Source organism: Liolophura sinensis, chromosome 9 (assembly GCF_032854445.1).
Source record: "Liolophura sinensis isolate JHLJ2023 chromosome 9, CUHK_Ljap_v2, whole genome shotgun sequence".
Classification (NCBI taxonomy): Eukaryota; Metazoa; Mollusca; class Polyplacophora; order Chitonida; family Chitonidae; genus Liolophura; species Liolophura sinensis.
Genome location: NC_088303.1, coordinates 13,485,294 through 13,505,528, shown reverse-complemented (window position 1 = coordinate 13,505,528; position 20,235 = coordinate 13,485,294). Strand labels below are relative to the sequence as shown.

Genomic DNA, 20,235 nt, shown 5'->3' with positions numbered 1-20,235 from the left:
ATTTAGTTACATTGCATCAGTTATTTCCAGAGTGTGAAGATGACAGAGATGGTGTGAAAATGTGCTTACTTGATTTGGGTTGGAGCATAAATTTTTTCCGGAATTTTTGCTCACCTTAGAATTCTAGATTTGCCTACATTTACATTTAACCCAGTGATATAAATCCTAAAAAATAAGCTAATTTCGGATATAGCTTCCATTTATCTTCATGCTAAAATTAACGCCTGCTTCATGTTCTATTTTCTTTCACTCTGATACACACAGGTGTGAATAATGTGCCTGCACTTACATATATGAAATATTACATTGTAGTACTTGTTGTGCACAGCTGAAATGGTGTGTTACACAGTCAAACTGTTTGTGTGGCTTTCTAATAATTCATGTATCTCTGTAAATCTGTACAGCTTTTGCATGTGTATCTTTGTGCACGCATGTGATTTAAGCTATATTCTTCATAGCTGCAGTGATTATTTTATGTATTGCTATGCAGATATATTTGTAAGCATTTAAAAACGTGTTATGTTTTATGATACGTGTGGTTACCGTGTGGTTGCCTTTTAGTGATGTTAGGCCCAGTCAGTGATTAATCTTTGTAATTACAAAATATTTTGTGATTTATAATATTTTATGAATAAAAAGAATATTATTTTATTAAAGCTGTTTGTCCTGAATGTTGCTGATTTGAAAATGAGAAACTTGGCATTAATTGTTGGTAGTCATCCCTAGAAAGCAGAATGCTGAAAATGTTTTGCCTTTTATTCATTAGGAACATGAGGTGTAGATTCAAACCCAGCCTTAGACAGTTAATTTGTACATTCCCAAGATCTCACCGTTTGTGGGGCTATGGTGACAATAAGCCGTCAACGACGTTTGAGGGGCTGTTAGAGCAGTCTGACATTTGTTGAAGACCATTTGTTTTGTTCAGTTGTGGGGTGATATCTGTATGTCACTTGTGGGAATTCAAGGTTTGTCAGTGCTTAAGGCCAGTGGTTTGCCCAGTACACGTTAAGTTTCCTCACCCATAACACAGGCCACTTTCATACAAGAGCAGACTTCTTGAGTATGGTGTTCAACAACAATGAAATAAACAGATAAAATAAACCCATGCTGTCACTGTAGGCTTTGATGTCAAAAACCTCTAGATTGGTAAGGAACTTGATCAAAAACAATGAAGATATTAAAACCACTCCATCTAATCTCCATTTGATTGTTGTTTTACACCATTCTAAAGAACATTTAGACAACATGATGTCGGTTCATTATGTGTATGAATGAAGGAGACTGAGCTAAGCATCTCATCAGGTAGGCTTACCAAACATTGATCCAAGTTAACGAAGCATCTCATCAGGTAGCCTTACCCAACATCGACAAAAGTTAACGAAAATCCATTTAACTGCTTGGCCAATATAAACCTGCCCCCAAAACGTCAACAATAAGAATTTGAAAGAAATTAGTAGACAACAGATTTGTAAATACTCAAAATAATTGAATGAAAAGTACCATCAGCATTATTCCCCCTGTGACAAGAGAACGACAGGTGGCGCTGCTCAAAGAAGCGCATGAAGTTTCACTATCCACAACCAACGGGGGTGTGTCGAGTTGTCATTTATTTCTCCCTTGTCATATAGCTCTAAGACGGACGGCCGAAATGCAGGCGCAGTAAGTAATGTTACCTAAAACCTTAGCTGGTAACTGTTGTTTTCTAGGCAGTTGAGAACTACATGTGGTGTCCATGTAGATCATGCACACGTGTTTCCTTCCAGCTGATGTTGTATGCAGTCTCATGTCATTTGGAGGAGACGTCAGCTAGGGATCTAAACTTTTGGAAAGTGTTGCAAATTAAAGTTTTCATAAGTTTTTGTTTTCGTGAAGGATTTAAGAAAAAGACTTTGCCCAGGGGATTGAGCCGTTAGGGAAAATTAACACTGACAGACCTGACACAACAGTTGGTTAGATAGGTAATAATTGAAAAACATTTTGAACAGTAAGAAAACGAAAATAGAATGTGGTTTTATGGTTGTAATTTTCATACCTTATCAGGTACATGTAGGTCATCATGTCAGGTGTGCGTTCCCATGATGCGTTCATGTCTTGGGGGGAAAATAGATGGAATAATTAGTAACTGCACGTGTCACAGGTCAAAGCATTGTAATTATAGGCTGTCACAAATAATTCATTATTAAACAAATGTCATGCATTTTAAATGAGTTTTTGTGACAGGTGAAACATAACATGGACTAAAGGTCAGTTTCAAGCTGAAAACTGGAAAAAATATACGTTCTTAAAAAACTACAATCTGTGCAAATTTTGTAATGTGATTACATTGGTATGAATCAGCATGTGCTTCTATTTGTTTATGAACATTTGGCCCATTTTGTCCGTATTGCACTGGTGCGCAATTGACTTTCCGATCAGGTTCATTGAAAGGCTTTCTTCTTACGCAAACTTTCAGTGGTCAAGGTATATATAAGGTGGCCAATTCACACAGCTTCTGATCGAAACTTCAGGTAAATCTTTCGATCCAAAAGAAGATATAGTGAGAAGTGTTCCTCTGAAGTTTCTTTGCTTCAAATTAATTTTGACCATTGAATACTATATAGTAATTCTGTTATGAGATTTTATGTTGAGGGTGTCATGTCTGGTGTCTCCTACATGGTATTTTAGTGAGGCAGTTGAATTAGCATGTCATCGATGAGACCAGCCTGTTCAGGGAAGACCCCATCACGATATGACCGAAACAATTCTAAAACCCCAGTCAATAAGTCAATTGTAATTATGTTGACCAATCTAGTACAATTAATTATATCATGTTAGCAGAGTGCTCGGAATTAGAATGTCTGAATGCCCAAGACAGGTTAAATTTCTTCAGAACAGATGGTTTTAGCAGTGGATTTTTTAATGGTGGTCAAGAAAGTTCATTTTGACGCTTGTAAGTGCTGATAAAGTAATGTATACAGGACCCATTTGTTCAAACATGTGTTAGCTAATATTGCTATTAAATCATATTGCATATTTATGTATTTAGCACAATTGAGCAACCGATACAGTTGCACAGAGGCTAAATGAAAAGAAGTAGATTTAGTTCAGATTTAATACACTGCCACGTGATAATTTTCAGTACAATACTGAAGACTGGATTAAAGCTAAATCTGGTATCACCGTTAAGTCTCTAGACAGTTTTGAACAACCAGGCCTAGGTGTACTGGCACAAGCATGACAAATACTGTTTATATAGAAAGGTTTACATTGAAAGTTGTAGCTTGACCTGCCTACACTTGACTGAGGTGTGTATACGTATAAATCATACCACAATAGATCAGTTTGCCTTTGCGGCCAGACCATCCAATGTTAGGATAGCTCAGTTTCGCAAATTCTATTTTTTTTTATTCAGGCAAGAGAAAAAGGTCAGGATTTTGACAGTGTTAAGAAATTAACACTCAGAGGAAAATAACAAAGATGTATAGAAATCTGAACTGAAAACTTTAGGAGAGGAACCATTTTTTTTTATAGACGTGTTATAGTGTAGGACGGGTTAGGCCCATCACTGACAAAATCCTTAATGGCAGTTGTAACTGTGTACACTAAGTGATTTATGATTGTACGCATGCCAGACTGCACTTTATCAGACCTCTAGCTTGTCAAAACAATTCCAACTTAAATTTTATGCCTGTAATAAACCAGTAAATTAGAAAAGGAACAATGCATTATAAAGCTCCTTAAATCTTCAGATTTTTCTTTGTATGAAGTGAGGTACTGGGATGTAATTCTTCAACGTTTTTTTTGCATGTTTGCAAGAAGTTTATTCAAGCATATTCTGAGGACATTATTCTGTGCAATCTAATAAAATTATACTTTTTTTGAAGCCCTGAATTTGGCCAACCCAATCAATGTAGATTTGGCCTACAAAATCAAATCATTGCACTGAATGTTTCTTTCTGTCGTCTGGCTCAGGCCAGCCTTCTGCCGTGGGGATCACACCCTTTCCGTCCCTATGACCCTGTTCAAACAGAACCGCAGCCGCCTGTGTGAAGCCTTGAGATCCAGTGGGACCATACAGAAGGGGTCCATTGTTGTGCTGCAGGGGGGAGAGGCAGTCATGAGGTACTGTTCAGACCATGAGCCACTTTTCAGACAGGTAACTGCTCTGATAATCTCTACCAACATGTTTTGTAATATCATTCTCTTTATGAAAATTACCATTTCAAGTTATATTATCCCACATTTTTGCAAAAAGGCGAAGAATATTAATTTGGATCTGTCCATCAGTCTGTCCACCTATTGGTTTTCTAGTAATGCTCACAATAGTGTACATTAATGCATAATGTATCCTGCTGATAATTGAATTGTATACAGGCAGTGTGCAGATGGCTGAGCGTTTCCCCCGGCGCTCTGCCCGTTTTCCTCCAACCATGATGCTGGCTACTGTTGTATAGTGAAGTATTCTTGCGCACGGCATAAAACACATATCAAATAAATAAATAAACCTATACAGATATTGTTATGTTATGTCATTGTAGGAGTCTTACTTCCACTGGACATTTGGAGTGGAGGAACCAGACTTCTATGGGGCAGTGGAGGTTGATTCTGGCAAATCCATCCTCTTCTGCCCCAAACTGCCCGAGTCTTATGCCGTCTGGATGGGAAGGTATGGGTATCCACTTACGGTGGAAACTGGTTGTCATCATTAATCATTTTGCTCGATCCTCAGAGTTCTGTTAACCTTAGAATGGTCTTTTGAGTTTGGTTTAGAAGATAGGACAATATCCCAGTGGGAAAATGACTGTTTCTGCACAAACACATAATGTATTGAATTAGGAGAGCAAATAAACAGGTTTCCTGATAACAGACTGAACATTGTGAGTGACACACCATTCCCATACACGTAGAACACTTCCTGTGAAATTCACCAAGTGTTTGTCTGTTCAGGACGAAGAGTTTCTGCTGTAGTCTGAGCTGTGATCTAAAAATTCTGAGTAGCTCTCCCCTAGTGCACCTGCTGCCCAATTTAAGCAATCCTCTGCCACAGAATTGTTGCGAGGTGTACATCACTCGCTTGCAATGGCCATGGAAAGCTATCCTACTTGCCCGATATCTTTTAGGAAATCCGTTTCACTTGCATGGGACAATGACTTCATTAAAATATATCTGTTGTAAATATAAATAAGTTCGGAAGAAGCTGTGCCAACATTTTTTGAAGTAATCTTCAATTGTGAAAGTTAGTAATGTGTGAGATCTGTCTTGGTGGCTGATTGGCAACCTGCTGAATTTGTGCTCATTGAAAGCTGTATCCTCAAACTTTGATGACATTGGCCAAAAGAACACTACATTTTAAATATACATGAAATCTGATGACCATCCTGCTAGCTTTGGTTTAATTTGATTGAAGGTGAAGAGGTGAAATCAATTGTAGGTTAACACAGCTGAGAATGCTAAAAACGATGAGTGTTAAGGTGGATATATTTTTGTTTTTTTTTGAAGTTTCATATGGCTTTTTTGAAGGTAATCAGATGCATTTGTGCCTTAAACATTTCTGTGCAAAGAAAATGGGTTCTGTCTTAACAGATCAGGCCAAGTGCTAATATTGATTTATCCAACTTTATGATTCAGTACGTTCATGACATTTATGATTGTGTTGGTTTGTAATCGTGGTAAGTTTTCACCTCATTAGACAGTTAGATTAGGCACATTATGAAGACAAATAATATTATTGAGCACATTTAGGATTTGAAGTTCTTTAAAATATTGTATATTGTTGTCCTTAGATTGAAGACCACAGATGACTTCATGGCTCAGTATGGGGTGGATGAGGTGCACTATGTTCCTGATGTAAGATGATAGAAGCTGCAGACATTTTATGTCTTTATTTACTTAAGACAGAAATTTAATTCTTCATAATTATTTATTTATTTCATTGAAAGGGTGAAAAACTATCATTAATTTGATGCTCAAGAATTTTGCACGTACATGTATAAGACAGTGTCCAGTTTTCACATGTATGGGTGAATTAAACCAGTGTGCCTGGAATAAACCACCAACTCTCAGCAAGTTACAGCTAAACTTTTCCATATGTGACTTTGTCACATGGAATTAAGTTGTCTCCTGTAAACTCCATGCAACAGGAGGACGCCATCAACCACTTTTTGGCATAAAGGCTTTAAGGACAATAAAAATGAGGAAATCTGGAAAATTTTCTGTCAAAGAATCAGTGTAACTTCCTGGCTTGGTGTTCAGCTTGAAAGGGATAGTGCAACGACTGGTTGACCCGTATCAGTATAATGGCTCAGGCGGGGCGGCTTACTTCCTTCAGTAAGTCGTCTCAGTGAAGCAGCACTAGATAAAAGAGTGGTGGAAATCCGTCCTGCAACAAGGAGGCACATTATATGCACTCAAGGATTCCTTCATCGTCATGTGACCGAAAAATTGTTAAGTACTACGTTAAACCCCAAGCACTCACTCACTCACTTCAACAGTCAGATTTTACCCACATCTTATTTGACTTAGAGCAAGTAAATGTTTTTATGATCTTAAATACTTTTGATGTATACATATGCAATAAAATATAAAATAAGAGAATAGTAAGAAATAGTAGCATAATGGTGTGATTTGAATGAGATTTGAAAATTATTGTAACAGTCATTAAAGTCCAGTGTCTGTGTTTCAATGTTTATATACATGTAAGTTTGTAGCTCATTTATCTTAACACAGAATGATGTCCTCAAAATTATGAATTTTTTTTTGTTTGCAGATAAAATCAGTTCTGAAAGGGAAAGAGCCATCTGCGCTGTTAGTTTTGGTAAGTCATGATAGGGGAAAAATTTACAAAATCGCAGTCATTGAAAGTTAAAAGTTATAAATGTGGTTTGCCTTGGTACTTCTCCGAAAGGAAATGTGTCAATGAATTTCATTTTATTTCTGTTGAAACAACTTTCGAAATAAATGTGAATTTGATATTTCAGCATGGTTTGAACACAGACAGTGGAAGTTACAGTAAAGAGGCAGCCTTTGATGGAATTGGAGAGTAAGCAGTTCTTTGAATATATTTCTGAACACATATATTAAAACTGAAATCTACACATTGAATAGATAAGCGAACAGTTAAAACATTAAACAACTGTAAGAGGAATTTTATATTTGATATTAAAATTGCATAATTAATGATTTCATCTTATTAGTTGTCTATCTTTTGTTGTATACGTTGTTATTTTTGACTGTATTTTTGTCAGGTATTCAGTGGAGTAGAATAAAACGTGATGTTTTAACTTACTTTTTTTGAACTCTCATCAAATGAAGATTTTAGTGCAGTTCTGATGTTTATGTTTGCAACTAGGCAAATTTGACTTAAATTAACGCCATTAGCAATTTTCATTTAGTTTAAGCGTTGCATCATTATGTTTGTACTCATTATTGGTAACCTTTTCTTCTTTCAGATTTTCAGTTGACAACAAAATTTTACATCCAGTTATCAGTGAATGGTATGTATCTTTCATACTAGCTGTTACAGTTTTAGAGTTCTATTTTACTTCAAAGTCACATAACGCAATGGCAAATAGGATGCTTGGAGGTAAATTCTTTTCGCATCACTCCTCTTAGAAATTTGTTTTTCAATAGTCTTATTATAAGCGGAATCAGAGTATCTTAGGAGTAAAGTTTTGTAAATTTTTTTAAATATATATTTCATGTTTGTTGACAGTGTTAATGTTTCCTGAAGAAAAAAAATCAACAGAGGAAAATGGAAAATTCAACAAGATATGAAATTCACATTAATTATGCCAGTCTCACAATTATTTAACTGTTACATAAATTGGCCACCCATTTGATTAATTATGCAACTGTCACATGGATTAAGCAACTGTCACATTAATTGTACAACTGTCACATTACTTATGCAACTTTCACATTAATTGTACATCTGTCACATTACTTATGCAACTGTCACATGGATTAAGCAACTGCCACATTAATTGTACAACTGTCACATTACTTATGCAACTGTCACATTAATTGTACAACTGTCACATTACTTATGCAACTGTCACATGTATTAAGCAACTGCCACATTAATTGTACAACTGTCACATTACTTGTGCAACTGTCACATTACGTATGCAACTGTCACATGTATTAAGCAACTGCCACATTAATTGTACAACTGTCACATTACTTATGCAACTGTCCCATTAATTGTACAACTGTCACATTACTTATGCAACTGTCACATTAATTGTACAACTGTCACATTACTTACGCAACTGTCACATGGATTAAGCAGCTGTCACATTAATTGTACAACTGTCGCATTACTTATGCAACTGTCACATTATTTGTACAATTGTCACATTAACTGTACACAGTTTTGAATTTTGTAAATTTATGGTTTCTTTCTGAAGACCACTTGTTCTTCAGCGTCAGTTTAGGTCTGTAGACTCTCAATAACCTTGTGATAGGTGCGGTAATCTTCCTTGATGGAATCCACCCATAAGTCTTATCACAGTTGTAAGTGTGCTAATCAAGAAATCATAAACCAAGGGATAAAAAAGTAGTAATGTAGTTACAAAAATAGTTGAGTAAGGCTATATGTTATATGCTGTTTGTCTGCTTGTCTCTCTGTCCACAGCCGAGTGTTCAAATCTGAGCTGGAACTGGAGGTACTGAGGTACAGTAACAGACTCAGTAGTGAGGCTCACAAAGAGGTAATACTTAACTTGAAAACCTTTATTTTTTTCTTTATGTCACTGTTATAAATGTCAGTATTTATGCAGCTGTTTTTGACATTTAAACCATAGTCCTGTGTCATAGCAGTCATCTTGAAAGCAAAGGTGTATGTCACAAGCTGATACCAAGCCATCCAAGTAAACCTGGAATTATGAGTTGATGGTTTTCTCACATGGCTTTCGAGGTTGATAAATGACAGAGACAGACAGATAGAGGTCCTGTATAAACAAATTATGAAGGTTTCTACTCTACAGTATTCTAAACCCGGCCAGAAACAAAATTTGTTGTTCAACCTTTCAAGAAGTCCAAGATGTATAAAAAAAATATATATATTTGAAAGCAATGTTTATAGTGTTGGTTTGTAAAGTTATTTTTGTTGCTTATTTGTTTTTGGCAATAGCTAGTGTAAAAAAATATATCTTAAAATCCATGCCTTATTTTCTGTTTGCATTAAGCAGGAAGCTTAGGTCAGATTGTAAGAAGAGCATTTCACCCTCAGAAAGGCCAGTGGCATTGATATTGCAGACTATGTGCCTTGATCAGTGGGCTCTGAGGGCCTCCTTGGTTGAGGTAGTCAACATACCAGAGCGGCATGATGACCTACGAGCCTCTCATCAATGCAGTGGGTGTGAGTTCATGTCCAGCTCATGCTAGTTTCCTCTCTAGACGTGTGTGGGAAGGTTTGTCAGCAACCTGCAGATGGTCAGAGGCTCCCTGAGGCTCTGCCTGGTTTCCTTGCACCATAATCCTGGTCACCATCTCATAAGTGAAATATTCTTGAGTACAGCATAAAACACCAATTAAATAAATAAATCTGTGGGCTTGGATCACTTTCTTTCACTTAACAAACCGAACTACTGATGTGTGAGTAAAGGGTTTTTCAAAAAGAAAAAAATGCCAAATAAGATGAAGAACTGAATATTAAATCGCTGGTTGTTTAACTGTGTGACAGGTGATGAGAAGTATCAGACCAGGCATGTTTGAATATCAGATAGAGAGGTAAGCCATTTTACTAAAGTCTGGATCATAATGTCAAGGTCATGAGGTAAACCTGTCATGAATATTCATGATTCCTACATTCAGTCACATTATTTCCCAAGGATCTGCCCGGTTTCTTCCAACTGTATTGCTGGCAGCCGTTGTATAGGTGAAATATTCTTGAGTACGGCGTAAAACATCATATAAATAAATAAATAAATCAGTCAATTACATTATACTACAGTGGCTCTGCTAATAATCCAAATAGCTGGCAGATCCATCACTCTTTTCTTGATCAGAACAGATTCTTATCTTTATTAAACGTGATTGCTATTTGAGTTGTTCAGTCGTAAATTGTATGTTCTACTGTTTTTCTACATGTAAAACACCTCTTCAGTGGCCCAGTGTTAAATTGTCTGCCTTGGTTGTACCAAAGACTTTAAGACTGGTTGGCCTGGTGTCAGTATAATGTGACTGGGTGAGGTTTTATGTCTGGTGTCTTCAACATGATACTTCAGTGGCATCACATGGCCTGCCCCAAGACATAGTCTATATACACACATCTAATGACTCCTTGTTGTCAAATGTTAAAATTATATTAAGTATAAGTATAAATTTGTTAAGTATTAAGCCCAAGCATTCATTTATTCATTCACTCTTATATCTAAACCAGTTTCACATGAGCCTGAAGAAGTTGGTTAGGATGGGAGAGAGCCTGACAGTGATTGGCCCTGATCCATTCCATTTGTATGCAAAAAAAACATTTTTCAGTGCCTAAATCTGTAGGACTGGGATCTGGGTGACAATAAACAGGCAACAGTCCACATGGGGCAAGCCTTGCTTTCACTGAAAATCATTGAAAAGAAGTTTTGACCCATAAATATATGAGAAAGAGCCCTGCAAAGATTGTATAAATTTGATAGTTGATGATTGATGACGTCGTCTCAATGTATAATGATACCAGTTCTTACAGTGTTGATGGAATGAAAGCCTCGCTCTGCTCCATGGGCCTAATTCCCCGTTGTTGGTTTCGGTTTTAGCATCTTCCGACATTACTGCCATTATTATGGAGGGGCCAGGAACCTAGCCTACACCTGTGTGTGTGGAAGGTGAGAAAGCACTTACTCTGTACTGGCTTCTTGAGTACGGCGTAAAACACCAGTCAAATAAATAAATAAATAAATAAATACTCTTTACTCTAAGTGGTGGATTTTTACTGGTTTTTTTATTTGTTTTATTTCATATTTATTTGTTCGTTTACTCAAGCAATTCAGTATGCACTCTCATCTATTTATTTATTTACCGAGCTCACATGTTTTACTCCGCTTCGGGACCGATAGATCCAGGATCAATCCTTGATCGAGTCACACCTAAGACTTTAAAAGAGGAAGTTGTAACTTCCTCGCTTGGCGTTCAGCATGAAGGGGATAGTGCAATGACTGGTTGACCCGTATCAGTATAATGGCTTGTGCGGGGCGGCTTACTTGCCTTCGGTAAGGCGTCTCAGTGAAGCAGCACTAAATAAAAGAGTGGTGGAAATCCGTCTTGCAACAAGGAGGCACATTACATGTACATGCACCCTAATGATTCCTTCGTCGTCATATGACTGAAAAATTGTTGAGTACGACGTTAAACCCCAAGCACTCACTCACTCACATGTTTTACTTAATATATCAGGTGGGCATAAAAAAATGGGCCATACTTTGACACTCAAAATCTCTGAAACCCTCTTATGTCAGCTTTTAAAAAGTTGCACACTCAAAAGCCATTATGTCCTAAGTATACAGACCAAATTTCATCCTTTAAGATTTCTGTTCATGGGCCAAAATCAAAATAGAGTCAAAAAGGCATGTTCTGGACATTTCAAAATGATGCTCTACTTGAAAAGGTGATCAATTGATCCTCCATCTTCTCTTTAGACAGCGTGCAAATGTTTCTTCCACAAACTGATTGAGTCCCCAGTCTCCTTAAGAGTAAGTTTTTTCCAGCAGTCCTTGATGCGTGTCACACTGGTGCAGCGCGCGCTCTACTCATGACACCTTACAGGTGGTGCAGTGTGGGTCACCGGAACGTGCGTTTTTGAGGCTGTGTTTTCATTTTAACCCTGTGTACAGACTACTCAAGCCATGACCTTGAAAATTGGTCAGTATTTTAACAAAATCATGCCATTTGAATATCTAATGTTTAAAAGGGTTTGAACAAAGGATAATGGAGCAATGCAGCATGAAAGTATGACCACCTGATGTATGACAGCGGTAAGACTTCTGGGCAGAGGAAACCAGAGTGCTCAGGGTCAAGTACCACCTACCTTTTCCGGGTACCTGATAAACCTCTTGAGCTAGAGGCAAAGCAGCCAGAGCTGGATTTGAACACACAACCCCATTGCCATTGGACATGGGTTTAATAGGTGCATTCAACCAGGGCATTATATTATACATTACACATTATACATTTTGTTGTTCTATTTTATTTATATTTAAATCCTGAATTTAAGCTACATATCAATTATTTATAAATATAACTTTTTTATGGTAAAAAAAACTGTGAGAGATATTCTCTAAATTTAATGATTACAATCAACTTGTTATTTATTGATATTTTATATTCACCTGGACTCTCGGCCATGACACCAGAGCTTGACTCCTTGTCTGTCTCTCTCTGGTTTTTCGTCAGCTGTCCATGTTTCTTGGCCACAAATTTTAGTCCAGTTTTGAAATCATTGTCGGCAACAAATGTGGACTTGGTCATGGAACACGTATTTTCTACTCGACGTCAACAAAATTAAAATCCCACATCAAACTGAACATTCTTGAAGAGCTCAGAGGGAGTTTTTTAGGGACATGTGTAAAGAGCTGTACAACTTGGCCCTGTCAGCCTCATTTATTGGAGGAAGATGTTTCGTCTCACTCAGTCCTGCCTCCTTCAGCTCCACCATAGCGGCTGTGCAGTTCTTGTTAGCCTTGATGAACATTGCATCTTTGATTGTATTGAAAGGTGGTGCTTTAAGATAGGGATTCAGTCCATGATGGATTGTTTCCAGTGAGCCAGACTGGGTTTGTTCGCCATCCGGTTATTGTTTGCCGCCCGGTTTTTCGCACATCTGTGTAGAAGTGAGAGAGTGCCTCACTTAACAACGTCTTTGCCGGCTGATTTTTTGCAAGGAGATATATGTGCGCAATATTTGGCTGCACTTTCCTTTGGCCTTCAAGAAGTTTTTAGGGCTGATATTTAGAAGCTTAATTTCATTATCAGGTGATGTAACAATTTTTTTGACAGACGAAGGAAGGGAGATAACTATTCAGCACACATGTGACATCCTCTGCAGGATATGAGCATATATCTATCGCATGCGACCGTTGCTGCCCAATGAAAAGCAGAATATTTTGTCTGATCAGGGATAATATTGGTTACATGATTACTCAGTGATAGAATACGCAGATATATGGTGTTAATAGTACTCATATTGGGAAAGACTGACATCTCGCCTAATATGAGGATTATTGACTCATATATTTGCGTATCCTATCACTGAGTCACCATGTACCGAATTGGTCATTCACAACCCATCAATTCGGTGCAGAAGACCGATCTAATGGTGAATTTCTTCAGTGATGTGAGCTTCATTGGACCCAACAAAGGGAGATAACCTACTTGGCATATACATTTGATCTTTTCCGCAGGATTGGAGAATATATCTGTACCCCTTGTGACCGTTGTTGTCCAATGTAAAGCGGAGTATTTTGTGTGATATGGGATAACGTGTAAAAACTGGGCACTGAAGACTAGCAGAAATTTTCATCCTCTATCGATCGCAGCACCACATGCAGTGACGAGACAGCTGGGGAGGGGATTTCAGTATTTACTCATGGATAAATTACTTATATTGTGAGATTGCTGGATTGCTGAATGGTGTTTATTTCTTTTCTCCCTAAGTGGTATAAATGGAGCTACCCTCCACTACGGGCATGCAGGAGAGCCCAATAAGAAACAGATGGTGGATGGAGAAATGTGGTGAGTGAATTATTCTGTCAAAGTGTCATATCATTGAACTTTAGCTTGATGCCAAGGAGACTTGACAAGGATACACAGAAATCATGTTTTAAAGATTGAGTTAAGAAAATGTTGATGTTATAATGTTAAAGTTCTACACCTTGACAGAGCAGTTGAAATGGAGAAAAAAAATAATGTGCTACGTGTTGTGTTTCAGAATATTTTTGTGTACTAATGGCTATGATGTATTTGTTTCCGTTTCCCCTCAGCCTTTTTGATATGGGCTCTGAGTACTGCTGCTACACCTCTGACATTACCTGTAGTTACCCAGTTAATGGCAAATTTTCACCTGAGCAGAAGATCATCTATGGAAACTGTGTATAAGTCCAGCCGGGCTGTCATGGAAGCTGTCAAACCAGGTGAATGACATTTAAATGAAATGGAGTAGAATGTTTTTTAAGGTACATATACGTACAAAAAGACATCTGCCAGTGTGACGTGCAAAAAGACATCTGCTAGTGTGACATGCAAAAAGGCATCTGCTAGTGTGACATGTAAAAGACATCTGCTAGTGTGACATGCAAAAAGACATCTGCTAGCGTGACGTAAAAAAAGACATCTGCTAGCGTGACGTAAAAAAAGACATCTGCTAGTATGATGTACAAAAAGACATCTGCTAGTATGATGTACAAAAGACATCTGCTAGTGTGACGTGCAAAAGACATCTGCTAGTGTGATGTACAAAAAGACATCTGCTAGTGTGACATGCAAAAAACATCTGCTAGTGTGACATGCAAAAAACATCTGCTAGTGTGATGCGCAAAAAGACATCTGCTAGTGTGACATGCAAAAACACATTTGCTAGTGTGACATGCACAAAGACATCTGCTAGTGTGACATGCAAAAACACATCTGCTAGTGTGACGTGCACAAACACATCTGCTAGTGTGACTGTCATGCAACGTATATATGTAGGATTTAATTGACGCTTTCTAACATGATTACTGGCCCTGATGGCACAGAGTCCGCTTCGGGAGCGGTAGATCCAGAGTCAGTCCTGGGTTGAGTCACACCTAAGACCTTAAAAGAGGAAGTTGTAACTTCCTCGCTTGGCGTTCAACATGAAGGGGATAGGGCAATGACTGGTTTGACCCGTATCAGTATAATGGCTCGGGTGGGGCGGCTTTCTTGCCTTCGGTAAGGCGTCTCAGTGAGCAGCACTAGATAAAAGAGCGGTGGAAATCCATCCTGCAACAAGGAGGCACATAACATGCACTCTAAGGATTCCTTTGTCGTCATATGAATGAAAAATTGTTAAGTACGACGTTAAACCCCAAGCCCTCACTCATTCTAACGTTACTCATCGATAAAGCGTTCAGATCTAACAGGAGAGACCAGTGCTTACCCTAAATGACATAAAATTTCACCCTTGAAATTTCGCATTTTTAGAAGCAAATAAATGTCACAAAACATTATTTTTGGTGCCGAAACTTACAATTTACCAGTAGTATATCATCTCATGTTCCAAGGAAACATCAAAACAGCTTTTCTAAACTTAATAGAACTCTCAAAATGGGCAAGTTTGTCATGGATAAATTTTATGGTCATTCAGTGTACATCCACCAGGTTATGCTATGACAGAATGTACAGCCATTGAGCCTGGAGGGCTTTTATCACATGATGGTGGACTGTGTTGTACTAGGTGTGAACTGGGTAGACATGCACCTGCTGGCTGACCGTGTTCACCTGACTGAGCTGAAGCGTCATGGACTCCTACAGGGTGATGTGGAGGACATGATGAAAGTGAGACTTGGGGCGGTCTTTATGCCCCATGGGCTGGGTCACTTCATAGGGGTGGACACCCACGATGTTGGTGGCTATCCAGAGGTGGGTATCACCCAGCAACTTATGAGATGGGCTAATGCCACAGAAATGAGGCACAAAGAGGATTAATGCAGTTTCTGCTACATAAAGCAGTTTAGATATCACAAGTTATGTTTGGCAGTAGATGTTTTACTGTACGAAGTTGTTTGTTAAATTTGAAAACTTAAAATTGAGAAGATTGGATTTACGTGAACTAGTTTAACTGAAATCGTGTCAGCTAGAATTTGTTAAAAGAGGGGACAAGAACCACCTGTCATTAAGCAGCCCAACATTGGATGACAAACACTTGTCTTCATTCAAACTGGTGCGCACGTCTCTACATCACATGTGGGAAAGCTTATCAGTAACTTACCAAAGGTCAGTGGTTTATCCCAGGCAGTCATGTTTCCGCCACCCATAAAAATGATTGCTGTTTTGTAAGAGAAAAATTTTTGAGAAACTTAAATAATGCACCTGTATGCTTTTCATCGTACAGGGCACAGAGAGAGTAAATGAGCCAGGGCTGAGAAGTCTGAGGACTGCACGAATCTTACAGAGAAGCATGGTGCTCACCATAGAACCAGGGGTCTACTTTATCCGCTGTGTGAGTTACTCAGAGGTTCGGTAGAATAAGTTACACAGTGCTGACCATAGAACCAGGAACCTTCATCAGCTGATTGAGTTACTCATAGAGGTTTGTCAGAATAAGTTACACAGTGCTGACCATAGCACCAGGAACCTTCATCAGCTGTGTGAATTACTCATAGAGGTTTGGCGGAATAAGTTACACAGTGCTGACCATAGCACCAGGGGTCTACTTCATCAGCTGATTGAGTTACTCATAGAGCTTTGGCAGAATAAGTTACACAGTGCTGACCATAGAACCAGGAACCTTCATCAGCTGTGTGAATTACTCATAGAGGTTTGGCGGAATAAGTTACACAGTGCTGACCATAGCACCAGGGGTCTACTTCATCAGCTGATTGAGTTACTCATAGAGGTTCGGCAGAATAAGTTACACAGTGCTGACCATAGAACCAGGAACCTTCATCAGCTGTGTGAGTTACTCATAGAGGTTTGGTAGAATAAGGTACACAGTGCTGACCATAGAACCAGGAACCTTCATCAGTTGAGTGAGTTACTCATAGAGGTTTGTCAGAATAAGGTACACAGTGCTGACCATAGAACCAGGAACCTTCATCAGTTGAGTGAGTTACTCATAGAGGTTTGTCAAAATAAAGTACACAGTGCTCACCAGGGGCCTACTTAGGGATATGGGTTTGTAGAATCAGATATACATATACCAAATACACACCCACCCAGACTGAATAATAGATGAGGATCCATTGCTCACCAAACAAGAAGAGGTCCACTTCAGTTTACTTCACCTGCTGTGATAGTCAAACTTATGTTAATTTGAATTTGGTAAAAATACACAATACGTCTTCAAGTTGATCTGCTGCTGCTGTTACATATACCTTAAGCTGTCAAATGAAGGAATCACATCTGTAATGAATATTTGAAATGTTCTGAATCAACTATGGGGTGTGGAGAAATAATTTGCCCAGTTTTATGAAGCTTGTATCTTTATTGGCACAAATGCATCCTTTTTAGTGCCATCCTCATACCTGCAGAAATTCTACTGTGAAAATAATAAAAATAGTAATATCTTTATTTTTCGAAGGTGGGTCGGCCAATTTAAAATGAAATTGGGGAAGGTTCTTCCCCAAGGCCTTCACGGAGAAAACAAGAAATAGGAAACATGTACTTCAGAGTCCAATCAAAAATTACAGCAACATACATAAAACAAGATAAACCATGTAGTTTGAAAACAGAGGCTATATACATTTATGTATACAAAAAGCAAAAACACAACCAATAGTGCTGTCCCTACAACTGTTCCAACCAGCAGGAGAAATAAGGTAGTGGGAGACAGCCCATTACCGACCCCTTCCTACCACCTACCCAACCCCCTCCCCTCCACTCCCTTTGCTGACTGGAGCCCCCTGGGCTTTAGGGGTTGAAAAGGTTGAAGATTTACAGTACATGTAGATTCTGTTGTTTGAGTGATGAGGCTGCTTTTCTTGTTGAAAGTGTTGAAAAGGTCATCAGAATCACAAAAACAGCTTTGTTGATTTGAATGTTATCTGACCAATGTTAAATCTGCTTTTTCCTGGTCTCAGTTGTTAGATGCGGCATTACAGAACCCTGATCAGGCCAAGTTCCTGGTTCAAGAGCAGATTGACAAGTTCCGTAATTTTGGAGGGGTAAGTTTTTTCTCTTTTGTTTTCTTTTCGAAAGCAGAATCAGTCATGAATTTTACTGACTTGGCAAAATTTCATCTATATTGTGACAGTATTAAGCATGAGGTTTTATTTTTGTGGCAATGAATCCTACAAAAGATCGTATGAAGTAAAGTTAATTTCTACCCAACAAAAATCACGGCGCGTAAAATTGAACACTGAGTGAAAGAGTTTCTGCAGTGTTAATGAAGTAACTATGGAAATTCCGTACATTGAAGAAGTGGGTTATTTTGTATCCGAGCTTACCTGTGGAAATTAATGTATGTGTGTCTACATGCTCAGTGTTTTGCTAATAAACCTACTTGGGCATACATGTATGTACCAAAAAACTTTCATTTACTTTTATGAATAAATTGCAAATGATTTTGTGAGCATTTTCAGCATATATGGGAAAGAACTGGACTTAGTTTCACAAAGATGATGTACATGTACAATAATGACATATATAGGACAATGGTAGGACAGTGGTATGACATACAAAATATCATACAAATGTAAGATAAAAAAGTGGCGTACGTTGCTTTGTGATACTTTACACAGGCCCCAATCTTTTGTGTGCCATATCAAATGGGTGTATGTCATTTACAAAGTAGTTTTAACAGCTGTTGTATCATTGCTTGGGGTTATACTTTCTAAAGTTGGGTGAGACCTGTATGTGATTTGACCTCCTGCAGTCTGGTACATGTACCTTAAAGCAGCTTTAACACTGGCATTATTGCTATGCCCTTATGTTGTAACCTCATATACCACTAATGATAATACTGTTGTGAGCCAGCCTTCAGCAGTCTGATGATACTTTGTTCCTCTTCTTTTATATGTGAACCTAGAGCCCTCTTTACAATACAGTCAAAACATATGTTGGGTGCAAGTCCATGATAACAAATAGTGAAGACTACTGTCACTGTGGTATTGTTTGATTGATTGATTTAATTGGTGTTTTTACGCCATACTCAAGAATATTTCCCTTATACGACATCAGCCAGCATTATGGTGGGAGGAAACCAGGCAAAGCCCAGGGGAAACCCATGACCATCCGCAGGTTGCTGGCAGACATTATCACTGTGGTATCAAAACTGATGCAAGATTGCAAGAACTTGCATGACAGGCCCCTGAAGAAAATGGGAGGATCACATGGTGATTTCCATTTTTCTAGGTTCGTATTGAGGATGACATTGTAGTGACAGAGACAGGAATGGAGTTGATGACATGCGTTCCTCGTACTGTGGAGGAGATTGAGGCCATCATGGCAGAGGGACGTGCCAGAGGTGATCAGCCACTGCCACAGCTCAAGAAACATTGAGGGAGGAGTTCGAGGGGAAATAACTCTGGATAAATAAAACAGACAGCATTATATAAACATTATCATTAATAGGGGCTTAAAACAAACTCAAATCACACATCTAAAGCAATTCTGTGATTTTACTGATCTTGTGGTTGGTATTTGCTAACATATGGCATTACCATAAAAGATTCTGATAAAAATGTTAAAATGGACTTCACTTTGTGTTCAAAAATACTTGATGATGTGTAGTTTATACGTCACCTGTACTTGTGGTAGAGTGAATCATTTTTGAACCTTGTCTGCTACATGTATATTTTAGTGTTATGAGGTGCTGTAATTCATCTAAAGTTTGATATATAAAAATGCACTTACAGCAACACATCAAGGTCTTAAAATGATAATCCAGATGCAAACACAAGTTGTTTGTGAAGTTTAACTTGATTCGCTCGTTAAGGTAGAAGCATCAATAAGAATCAAACAAAATGTCACTTGAAAAATGCTAAACTTAATTGAAATACAGCACATTTACTTTAAGGTCATTAAATGTCTTCTTGTTTAGCCTTGTGTCTGTAGCTGCCTGCATCAAAGGTAAAATAAACTTTTCTTTGAATAGCACAATATGCTTGGGTTTGGTGGGATTCAGTGATTTGTAGTGTCATATTTACTTTCAATAGCCTTTGTTCCAATGGCTCAAACTGGCAGGGGTACGTGGGAAGGTCTGTCAACAATCTGCGGATGGTTGTGGGTTTCCTCAGGGCTCTGCCCGTTTTCCTCCCACAATTATGCTGGCTGCCGTCGTATAAGTGAAATATTCTTGAGTACGGCGTTAAACACCAATCAAATAAATAAATATATAAATAAATAAATAAAACTGGCAGGTAACAAATCTTGTTTAACAAGCAATTTGGAAATATTGCTTTTGCAGTATATGTTCCCTACCAGTCTGAGCCACAAATATATTCCAGCTATGTCAATTTCCACAAGAACAAAACTGGCCATAATTTCAATGAAATCCTGAACTTCGTGTAAACATATTTCTTAAAAGTCTGGAAAACCAATTCATCAGACTCAACTATTTTTTGTTTTTAGATAGTACCTCAGTGTTTT

At 38.1% G+C, this 20,235-nt stretch overlaps 1 protein-coding gene across 1 annotated transcript; it reads left to right on the top strand.

Annotated features, from left to right (window-relative positions):
• The first annotated feature begins 1,566 nt into the window (after positions 1-1,566).
• On the top strand, positions 1,567-19,748 carry LOC135474794 (xaa-Pro dipeptidase-like). Its single transcript, XM_064754390.1, is given in 17 exon segments — positions 1,567-1,659; positions 3,952-4,135; positions 4,518-4,645; positions 5,763-5,826; positions 6,746-6,793; positions 6,957-7,018; positions 7,428-7,472; positions 8,615-8,690; positions 9,665-9,711; positions 10,731-10,799; positions 13,624-13,701; positions 13,950-14,049; positions 14,051-14,099; positions 15,383-15,567; positions 16,040-16,147; positions 17,727-17,810; positions 19,000-19,748. Coding segments are annotated over 17 exon segments (1,485 nt in total). The 5' UTR covers positions 1,567-1,648; the 3' UTR covers positions 19,147-19,748.
• The last annotated feature ends 487 nt before the right edge of the window (positions 19,749-20,235 follow it).